The sequence below is a fragment of the Nothobranchius furzeri genome, chromosome 9 (assembly GCF_043380555.1).
Source record: "Nothobranchius furzeri strain GRZ-AD chromosome 9, NfurGRZ-RIMD1, whole genome shotgun sequence".
Classification (NCBI taxonomy): Eukaryota; Metazoa; Chordata; class Actinopteri; order Cyprinodontiformes; family Nothobranchiidae; genus Nothobranchius; species Nothobranchius furzeri.
The window spans coordinates 58172921-58184578 of NC_091749.1; the positions used below are offsets into that span (position 1 = coordinate 58172921).

The 11658-nt window shown below is 41.4% G+C and overlaps 1 protein-coding gene across 6 annotated transcripts in view; it reads left to right on the forward strand.

Annotated features, from left to right (window-relative positions):
• The window catches only part of nfat5b (nuclear factor of activated T cells 5b), a 56702-nt gene that overhangs the window by 37611 nt on the left and 7433 nt on the right, over positions 1-11658 (forward strand). For 4 of the 6 annotated variants that reach the window (XM_054732130.2, XM_015952960.3, XM_015952962.3 and 1 more), the window contains 9 exons: positions 24-210; positions 457-647; positions 954-1126; positions 3681-3815; positions 3913-3965; positions 4554-4686; positions 5292-5375; positions 5472-5575; positions 9320-11075. In XM_054732130.2, coding sequence (XP_054588105.2) covers positions 24-210; positions 457-647; positions 954-1126; positions 3681-3815; positions 3913-3965; positions 4554-4686; positions 5292-5375; positions 5472-5575; positions 9320-11075 — 2816 coding nt within the window. The remainder of the gene's footprint in view (positions 1-23; positions 211-456; positions 648-953; positions 1127-3680; positions 3816-3912; positions 3966-4553; positions 4687-5291; positions 5376-5471; positions 5576-9319; positions 11076-11658) is intronic. The other 2 variants (XM_054732129.2, XM_054732131.2) reach the window with 2 other exon arrangements.

The window sequence follows — 11658 nt, forward strand, 5'->3', positions numbered from 1 at the left end:
TTTATTACTGTGGTTTGTTACAGCTCTGATGATACTAAGACAACTAATCAGAAAAGAGGAACCCTTTCAATGCACTTCCCACCGAAATGTGAGGGGAAGGAGCTTAAAATCCTCATCCAGCCCGAGACCCAGCACCGTGCTCGCTACTTAACTGAAGGTAGCAGGGGATCTGTAAAGGATCGCACCCAGCAGGGCTTTCCTACTATAAAGGTACAGTTTAAAACCATGACTCTGTTTCTATGATTGCGATAATGGAGGTGGAACGATTTAGGCCTTGTTTGAATTCAAGCTAACAACTGCAGACATTGCTATGTGTTTTCAAAAATGTGTGTACAACTAGAGTTGTAGAAACAGTGTGTTGTTAGACTGAAGTTGATGATGTGTCTCATTAGAGACCTGCACTCTTGGTGAGGAGATTCATTTTCTTGTGTCTCATTATGCCTTCCCTTTGTGCAGCTGGAAGGCGTAAACGAGCACGTGGTCTTGCAGGTGTTTGTGGGCAACGATGCTGGACGTGTGAAGCCTCATGGATTTTATCAAGCTTGCAGAGTAACTGGTCGCAACACCACAGCCTGCAAGGAGGTTAACATTGACGGCACAACTGTCATCGAGGTCCCCCTTGAGCCAAGCACCAACATGACACTATCGTATGTGCATTTTCCTCATATTTTCTTAGCCTTATTTTTGCATTTTAAAGCCCAAATGTTGGTTTTTGTGTTCTAATGCCAAACCTGTTGTCTATAAGAGCAATCTCCTTATGGATATGAGCGAGTTGATGGGTGTTCTAATAAATTTTCTTTCCCTTGGGGGGATATAACTTACTGTAGTGACATGCTGAGGTATTACATCTTGTAAAGAGCTGCTAATTTAGTGAATACCTTAAAGAATGTTATTGAAACTGGAAGCTGAAACGAGTTTAGGCACATCTGAGTCGACATCCTCTCTTTATTCAGGGTTGACTGCGTTGGGATCTTAAAGCTTCGTAACGCTGACGTTGAGGCTCGCATTGGTGTGGCGGGGTCAAAGAAGAAAAGCACGCGTGCTCGACTGGTGTTTCGAGTCAACATTCCTCGTTCAGATGGATCAGTGCTCACACTACAGACTCCCTCTTCTCCAATTTTGTGTAGTAAGTCATGTCTCGGCATTCATCACTGCAAAAATGGTTATTTGTGAAGCAGAAGTAAATGGGGAAAATTTACAATAAATCTGTAGATTGTTGAGATTATGCTACACTGTAAAGACAATTACTCATATAGAAAACTATCAAAGCAGCAGAGCAAAGGTTCAACAGCTGAATGAGGGAAAACAGATAGATGACCTAAAACCCACTTAGTCAATGATTAACAATAAACCTTTTCTGGTCCCATTTCTCAATTATCCAGTGGTCGGTAGAGAGTTTTCTTTTGATGTCCATGTTGAGAGGCAGTGTAGAAACATGCCATCAGATTTGCTTCTTTAATAATTCTTACAATATGAGGGTGGGGCTGATTTCACAAACAGGAAGGACGCTCAGAGCGCTAAGAAAGAACCTGAGCTTGTGGATTTAGGAGCACAGCTTTGAGAGTAGCTGAGGGGAAAGGAAGGGAAATGACAAAACAATGGAGGTGTGTAGACATCTGCTGATGTTTACATAGAGTCGGCATGCAAAACAGGGAAATGTCTTTCCACAAAACAAACCAAAATAATTATTCACCCCCAGGTTTGTGTCTGCAAATGTGTGAGCATGTGTGTGTGCATGTGTTTGGGATGCACGTTTTCCAAAATTTCTTTAACCGTTTATCAATGCCCCTTAAAGGTTAATGGCTGGTTTACAGGAAACCAACCAGTTTTTTGTTGCATTTTTCATTACTTTAAGGTCCTTTAACCACTTAAACCCCTGACACAAGATCTATCCAAATATTATAAATGTTTATTTTACTAGATTATAGATATTGATACTAATAGTTAAAGTACATTCTATCTGGTTTTTCTTTTATTTGGTATAGTATTATATTTGTTAGGTTCCTTACTTAAACCTAAAACATGAACTCGAAAATAAACGGACAGACCAATCTCCTGAGTCACACTAAATTTGATCATGATTAATTGAATAAAATTGATCATGATTAATTGAATAAAAGTTTGATTTACTGAGTTCTGTAAATAAAAAGTTATAAAGCTAAAATGCTATAAAGGCTAAATTCTAGCTACTAGCAGTATAACTTTATATTTATGTGGTGTTTTCGAAGCCTTAGCTAAAGCTAAAATCAAGATATTGTTTAATTGTTTTGTATCTTTTCCTGTTTCTCAGCAACGTTCCACCTTCAGTCAAAAAGGCCTCTTCAGTTCTGATGACCATTTGAGTTTTGTGTTTAAAATTTGTTAGAGAAACGTAACTTTTTCCACAGACACATGGCACAAAGCAGGAGAGTTAGTTCCCTCGGGTCAAGATTCAGCTGTCTGCTTACATCTCAAGGACAATGGACAACGATTTGAGGGCTGTAACATACACATTTTCTAGACTGAGAAGACAAAGCGTTTGTAAGAGGAGAGATAGAAGTTATGAGTTAAAGGGGAAAAACAAACACTGAACAGAGGAGGTGGCCTCGGGTTTCATCTATTTTAATACCTACAATACAGCTTTAGCTCCTCCTCACAGGTAGTCTCATCTCCACTCAGACTTTGAAGCATGTGCCTAAAATGTCTGGCATAAACAAACCACAAGTGTCAACGAGCCAAAGACTCTCAGCAGGGACAAGTGGGTTCGTGATTATTCCAGCAATAACTTAAACAACCTAAAACACTCACTCATCCACTGGATTAACGAGACATCTAACTGGAAACCAAACAAGTACCCCATCGTGGACAGTTTGAGTTTTAAGTCACACCCCCTCTAAGATTTAGATAAAAGCCTAGTTATACAGTAGATGAAAAGTCTTTAAAGGTGTAGAACACACAAAAAAAACATTTTAATGATTATTTCTGATTGTAATCTGTCACTACTGTGTTTTTCATTTAGACTGAACTTGAAAATAGTCTCCTACACCTATCTCCAGCATTAGCGTCTGATAGAAAATAGATGATGAAACTTTAGTGTTTGAAAAGCTTGACAGATCTACATCATGCTGTAACTTAACATTCATGGATTCACCCACTGTGGCTCATGACAGGGAGAGCTGTTGTTGGTTTAGCGTCCAGCAAACAGCAGAGAACATCTCAGCTAGTAGACGCTAACTGTAAGCATTAGCAACTCTACCACACAGCAGAACTCCTCCAGGCTTGTGTTACTTGTAGAAATGAAACATCAGCATTTCAAAGCAAACAGTCAGTGGTAGTCGCATTACCGTTAACCAACCTGAGGTGAAATGTCCTAATATCAAGAAATAAGAGTCCAAATCGTGCCATCTGAAATTCTCTTTGATGTGACAATTTTCTAGTTCCTTAAACTGGTGCACAGAGCTTTTTGTCCCCAGAGTATGACTTACAAGGCATTCATTGCTACTAGAGATCACTCCAAATGTATTGATTAAAAGAGTGTTCAACACCTTTAAGAAACAAAAAAAGAAGTATGGTTTCTTTTTTTTTTCCAGATCCTTATCGCAATTGCATTTCTATTACTGAGATTAGACGACAAACGTTTGAACATAAAACGTGGTACCATTAATTAGCCTTAACCGTGTTGTGCACCCCTCTGTCTGCAGCTCAGCCTGCAGGACTGCCTGAGATACTGAAGAAGTCACTACACAGTTGCACAGTGAGAGGTGGAGAAGAAGTCTTTATCATTGGCAAGAACTTTTTGAAAGACACTAAAGTCGTATTCCAAGAAAACATCTCTGGTGAGAAAGCAGACTTTGTGACGCGTTTGGATATGTGAGGATAATCCAAATTTAGTGAGATTTAATTCCCAGTCACAACACTTTCTCCTTGTTCCAGACGAGCAGTCGTGGAAGGCAGAGGCTGAAATTGACATGGAGTTGTTTCACCAGGTGAAATGCCATTATTACTCTGCTGCTCAATGATTAATAGTGATTAGTATTGAAAAGACAGAACTACCTCTGTGTTGTGTGGGGTCAGATGTAATCATCTTAAATGGCTTCTTGTTCAAAGGTTTGAGTAGTTTCATTGTGTTCTGACCTAATTACATTCAGTCTCAGGGGGTTTGCCAAGTGAGTTTTATTAATCTGGATTAAACCTTTGCCCTCGTAAATAAAATGATCAGGAATAAGTAAACGGGTGAATCTGTTGTCAGGAAAGTTTCTTTTTTTAATGTTCCCTGTTAGTGCTCTGTATATGATAGAAAAATGTTTATTCTGTTTTTTCCTTTGTTTAAACTTTAGGCTAATTTATGCTTATGATCACAACTTTCAAATAACTTTTGGTTACTAAATGCACATTATAAACTGCTCTTCAGCGCAATTTTATATTCGTATTTAATATTTTTTCTGTTTCTCTTATCAACTCACGGCTCCGATTTGCAGCTTTCCTTAAGATTTCTTAGTTTTTGTAAATTTATTGTGCTGTTTTGTTTGTGTTTTTGCTGATTTAATTTATTTTTATGTGTGATCCTCACCAAGAATCACCTGATAGTGAAAGTACCCCCATATCAGAAACAAGCTATCAGCGGTCCGGTGTGTGTGGGTGTCTATGTGGTGACAAATGCTGGGCGGTCCCATGATGTTCAGCCATTTACATACACTCCAGATGCAGGTTTGTTTGAGTCCGTGTTAGCACTTGGCTGATAATCAAAGCTGCTTTTAGATTTACTCACACTAACTCATGTATATTTAACCAAACTGAGAACATTTATTTTACACTTACATACAGATGCTTTCTTTCTTTGTTCTTTGTTTTTTCAAACCTTTATTGAACACAGGTATAAGTGTGCAAGGACACAAATTGTATACAACATGTGGGTGCACTATAGAAATGTTACATTCTAATAAATTAGGTAGTGCAAGAATTAATTTTTTTAAAGCCTTTTCGTTTAGCGATCCACTTATCAATTTTATGTAATAATGTCATTGTAATATTGTTTAAAATTAGGTTTTTGGTTACTTGGGGAGATAAAATGTAACATAGTAATTAACACATTTATAATAAAGTATATATCTTTTCTGTGCATGTGAAAAATACAAAATACAACATTCTCCCTTTTTAAAGTGAAGTGCTTGTAGAGGTGTCCAGTAATAAATCTGCAGAGGCTTTCTTATGTTGATGTTCGTTATTTGACACCACTGCCACCTACAGTTTACCTAAGTCATCGCAAACCTAAGCAGCCAAACCAAATATTTGCTTATTTTCTTGCTTTGCAGACACTCATGCAGTGAAAAAGGATGTTCCAGTGAAACAGGAGGTGCCCTCTCCAGTGAAGAATTGTACTTTTGATGACATTAAAGGTTATTGATTGTTTTAGTTCAGAAAATCCTTTTATTTTCTAATAATTTGATTTAATAAAGCTGTCAGAACAACATCTTTTGCTTTTGCTCCTGCAGTTGTAGACAGTGCCTTGATGCCTTCCATGTTGCCTTTAGTGAAGAGGGAAGAAATCACTCCAATGGAGGTGACAAGCAACCTTCAGTCCTCTGGAGTGTTTGAGGTAACTTATTGATCGGTGGACTTTAGCACCTTGTTATCATTGTGTTCATTTTAAATTTAAATCAGATTTAATTTGGAAATTAGATGAATGTTTAGTTTGCATTTATGTTGCCCTGAAGAGAAGCTTCTTTTTATTTTTGTTTTGATGGACTAAACTTTCTAAATGAAAACAACATGATGCATAAAGAAACACATTTTATTAAGGATGTTCCGATCACGTATTTATTTATTTTTTGCTCCCGATCCGATTGAAAGTAGTTTGATTTTGAGTATCTGCCGATACAGGGTCCCGAACTGATACTTTTCAGGAAAACATTAAAATGAGAAGAAAACGCATCCAAGTTGTCCTTTAAGTTTCACTTTCACTTTTTTGGGACGTACACTGATTTAAAAATGTGTTTATATTATGAATATATTTAAAAGTAGCAGCATTTCTCTTATTTTAATGTGTTTATTCCCTCAGTATGCCGCTGTATTTAGCGATTTGCATTCCGTTGACGGAGCAGGCATGCAGCGTCTCGGCTGGTAGGCTAAGTTTTCCCTGCACAACACCTGTAGCTACCGCACAGCTCAGGTGCTGCAGGCAGGGGCGCAGATAGGATTTTCAAACTGGGGGGACAAAGTTCCAACGTACCCTCCCCCAAACATACACACACACACACACACGCACGCACATACACATACACAAGCTATTGCAAGAGCCTTAATTAGAGCTCAGTCAGTTTGTGTAATTTCATCCAAAGGTTTACAAAAAAACTAACACTATTATATACGTGTATGAAGCCATTGTGCAGTGGAACGCTGGCAACAAAGCTCTGCCTGATCAACACTACCCAAATATTTAAAAACAATATTCACTTATAGGGTTGGTCATCGTTTGATTTTGAACGATTCCGATTCCAATTCCTTGTTAAAATTCCGGTTCCTATCGATTCCCGATTCCGATTCTTTCTAGACATGACATGTTTTACATGAGCTAGCTAACCACAGGTCCTACTTGATGAATTAATCTTAACTTCAACATGAATTTTAATTCTATGAACAATAACATCACCTTCATTTAGACAAAAACATGTTTTGGAGAAAGAAAAAAAGAAAAGGACTTGCAGCACAACCAGTGTGTTTGTTTCTGACCACAACCAAAGTCTGGAAGAAGCCTCTGGGATGAGAGGCTAAATGTCTCCAACATATCCAGAAACGTGCAGCTGTTTCCAGCTAAAACTCTCAGGATGATCATGTCCAGGATGACTGAGAACTACACCTCCACGCTGCAGCAGCATTCAGTCAGAACAGAAAGTGAAACTTAAATGTAGCTGCTGTCAGTAACAATCTAACAGATTTTAAACATTAAAACTGTCAACAGAAATAGTTCAGAAAGGAAATAAAAATGTTCACAACTTTGTGTGTGATTTATTATTATTATTATTATTTATTGTGGCAGAAGCTGGTGTGGTCCACTACAGAGAAGCTGCTCTAGCATGATGACTTTAATTATTCTACAGGTTAGTGTTCAGCCTTCTGATGCTCACACTCACACACACGAGTGTTGGTGAGCGGCTGCGTCTGACGATCCGTGTGTGTTTTTATTTCTGCAGTGAGACAAACTCACCTCACACCATCCAGAGTTTGTTCTTTAAAGCTTCTATTAAATCCACCATGTTGACGTCTTTTAACAAGTTTCCTCTACGCTGCAGGAGTTAAAGTTTACATTACGGAGTAAAAGTCCGGCAGACGCGTTTGTTTATATCCGGGTGGGGGGAGGGGGGACTCGTGCTGCACGCAGACAGCTGGTGTTATCAGCTCTGAAAAGCGTTGATCACAATTTGCAGATCACATTTATTTTTCACAGAGATTGGCCGCGGATTCCTCTTCCAGTCGGCATTCTAGGAATCGAAATAAAAAACTTTGAACGATTCCGGGAAAAACTAACAGTTGGAACCGGTTCCAATCGATGCTCGATGCCCAACCCTATACTTAGAGCAGTGATTCCCAAACTTTTCAACCTGACCAGCAGATGTTCCTTCGTATTGTTACGTTATTTAGAAAATTTCATTATATTTGGAAAGTTTTAATTTATATGTAAATATATAAAGCTCTTTTTAAATTTTATATTTTACTTTTTTCATGATTATGTGGCACACTTTGACTTCCATAAATATCGCATCGGCATCTGCCCCTTTTTTTTTACATTGTCGCTACGTCTATCACATTTGCTGTGTTTTTACCATCATTTCTACATCCATCACATCCCAAAGAAGGTTAAACAAACATCAAACCCAACGTTTGGAGCTTGTTCACACACCTCTCGTGTAGCACCAGCTGTCTGATGCTGCAGCAGCGTCAATCTTCCCGGCTGGATGAGTGAATTTCTTCATCAGAGTCAATATTCTTCTTTATAATCAGAGTCAGTCATTTCCAGACAAAGTGATCAGTCAACAAAGACCAGACCTGCTGGCAATTATACATTTTATCTAATATTTGCGCTCTTCATGCTGCGTGCGTCTCCTCCTCTCCCTGACTGGGAGCCTCTTGGCGGGAGGCGTTTTTCTAACTCTAAAAACTCCAAAACTTTGCTCAGCCTGAAGGTTCCACATCTCCACTATCTTCTGATGTAAAGTGGTAACTTCATGAGGGATCATATTTGTAGATGAGACTTTTTAAAGTCAGCAATGAGGCTTTGGCGCTTATAACGAGTAAGTCCCAACACTGACAACAACAATGTACTGAAATTGTAACCAACGTGCATAAACAGACAGATCGGTCCCGCCTACTTACACTGTTGGTCTACTCAGCAATTGTTGCTTGCCTTTTTCGCTTCATCCTGCGTCCTAGCAGCAACCACTTTGGCGCCTCTGGAGTTGGTGTTTGTTTACGTCGTGCTGCATTCAATGTAATTGGAAAAGGGAGCTTCAAGCGCTTAACCTTCGATTTTGTTTTCTTTCTGACCTTAGTGCGGGGGACGGATCAGGGTCGATCTGAATCTGGGGGGTACAGACCCCCCCCCCCCCCTTCCCCCCTCCCCCCGGTCCCCCAACCTAACTGCGCGCCTGGCTGCAGGAGGTGTAACCTGACGTTTTGCAGTCTGTTGGCAATTCCTGTTTGTTTATTAGCGTATCTTTCTCTGTCGGCTGGCTTCGCATTTTTGTCTGAGTTTGCTGTGAACCGGTACTGTTGGTGGCAAACTGGGAGTTAATGGAGTCTGGTGATTTGCTTTGTTGACACCCAAAGGGAAAAGCCGAATATGAAAGTAGTCTGTTTTGAAAGCAGCAAATAATGGAGCTGCGTCTTTCCCAGCATGTTTAATGCCTGGTATACACACATTACAAGAGGCTGTTGCTCTGCCTTTGGTATCCAGTTTTAAATACTACTAAGCTGAAGACACTAGCTCTCCTGGGGAGACACCATCGACGTACATACAGGAGACACGTTAGCTCTGCGTTAGCCTGTCTGCTAACAGCTGCACCTTGGTGTCTGAATCCCTGCCTGCTGTGAATTGTGTGACGTTACTGAGTTTTTGTACAAGAAACAAATAATATTGATGTAGAGTAACCCTAATCCATTGTTATTTTGTTTGAAAATCTCTATCTCAGGATAACTGTAAAATGCGATGTTTGCTGTTTTAAAAGGTCAAATCCAATCTTTTCCTCCCGATCCTTTTAAAATCATGTGATCTGGCCTGATTTCCAGTCGTGATCAAATCGGAGCATCCCTACATTTTATGTCTTCTGTTCTCTTGTGTTTCCAGCAGAATGGTGGCCTCTGTTCAGCCCAGGAAAACTCTGATTTAACATCAGCAAATTTAAATGAAGACCTAGTGTTCAACAATATCCTGTCCCAGCCTGCAGGTGATGCTGATGAAGCCCAGGTTCCCACCTTTGCCAACGCTGAGCCTTTAACCACCATCCAGAAGCAGGACATTGCTGTTAGCAGCTCTTACTCCTTGCCTTCAGAGTCACTGCTCCCCCAGGGCCCACAGCAGTTCCTTCTAGAGCCCAGAGAAGGTCTCATGCGGGAGAGGTCAGGTAGCAACTCAGCACGGCTGTGTGCAGAACCTGCCCCCCAAGAGCAGCAGATGCCGCTGTTCCCTCCAGATGAAGTAGCTCAGCTGGAGGAGGCTGTGAGACAACTTAAAGCTAAAGGACTCTGTGGCCTAACGCTGCAGTCTGACAACTCTATAACCAAGCAGCAGCAGCAACAGCACATCCAGCACCAACAGCAGATCCAAAATCAGCAAATTCAGCAACATTCAGTTTTAGAGAATTTGCAGCTTTTCCAGTCTCAGATCCAGATGCAGTGTGGCATGTTTCAGGATGCATCCCAGGCTAAAAGCTCAGAGCATCAAAGTTCACCTCAAGGAGTGGTGACAAACCAGGCATCACTTTTTCCATCAGAGCAGCCATCACCACAAAATCAGCAACAGCAACAAGCAGCTCTTTTCCAGCAGGCAAACGATCTTTGTTCTATGCAGACTGGATTCCTGCAGCAGACCCCCACGCCAGCTCCCATGTTCCACAATCCCAGCCCTTTGTCTGAGACACAAAATCCACAGGGGGCTCTGTTCCAGAAAGCGACCCAAGAACAGGTCCAGGCTGCTATTTTCCAAAACACCATGACTGTACTACAGTCTCCAGAGCAACAACCCTCAAACCCAGGACTTTATCTGCCCCCAGCTTCTCTTCCAACTCAACTTTCAGGTGGTAATTCTCAACAGCAGCAGCAGCAACAGCTGGCCTTTCTAAATGCTCTGCAGTCTTCTTCCCCTGAGCCACAATCGGTGTTTCAGACTGATTGTGGTGCTGCAAATGTTAGCAATCTACAAATGGGGGCCCAGATGTCCCCCATCCAACAAGGAAGCCCCATGGAACAGCAACAGCCCCTCCAGCCTCCACCACAACCAGCCCAGCAGACATCCCTTTTCCAGACCATGTCCCCACATTCATCTCCAAACACGCTCCCTCCAGGCCAACAGCAGCAACCTGGACTAATGTTTTGCACCAATAGTTTGTCCACACCACCCCAGGCCTCCAACCTCCTGTTCCCCAGTCAAGGCCAAATGCCTCCTATGACGAGCAGCAGTTTAGTTTCACAGGAGTCTCAGAACCCCTCCCTACTCTTCTCCCAAGCCAGCATGGTCACAGTAGACCAGCAGAACCGCCCTGAGCCCATGGCCTTAGGGAACCCTGCTGATCCACAGCAGCAGGTCATGTTTCAGGAGCAACAGCCAATGATGTTGGTTAGCGGCGCTAACAATGGACAAGAAGAGTCTGTTGGCCTCTTCATACCTCAGTCCAATATGGCCTCTCTGCAGGGGGAACTGGCCGCTCAGGAGCTTGCACAGTCAGCCATGTTTGCCTCACAGAATAGTGTAGCCAACCTCCAGACAACCACCACCTCCCCTGTCCAACAACCAAGAAGTCTGTTTCAGCACACTGTTAATGGAAACATCAGTCAGCCCAGCCAGCCTCGGCAGCCAGGCCTCTTCCTTTTTGGGATTCAGAATGGTGAGGAATGGATTACTAGGGTATTTAAATATAAAACAAGTAGATTGTGAATATTTTTATGAGGAATTTCTTGTTCTCAGTTTATGTGTGTGTGTGTGTGTGTGTGTGTGTGTGTGTGTGTGTGTGTGTGTGTGTGTGTGTGTGCGCGTGCGTGCGTGCGTGCGTGCACACCGTAAATCCTCGAATACAGGCCCGGGCCTGTATTTGACTCAAGCTCATCAAGCTCCAGGCCTTTATTGGATGGAGGACCAGAATTGGAGGCAGGCCTCAATTTCTATTTGAGCAAAATGAACTAATGGTTCGCTGGAGTTTTTGACAATTAAAATTGCGCCCACATTTTCAAAGTTAAACACATTTCTTTTAACAACGGTAGTTTCTGCTTCAGCCCTCTCCCCCTCCCCCTGCGCAGCGGCCTCAAACTCACTGATGCGCCTGTAGCCTCTCGGAGTTCCTGCTGCTCTAAACATTAAAATAATTATTTCATTTTCTGTTCCTCACTTCTGATTACCTTCAATGGTGTCTGTTTGTTGCAACCACCAGGTACAAAAACTAACTTGTTTTTATTTGACTATTTTTCTGTCCT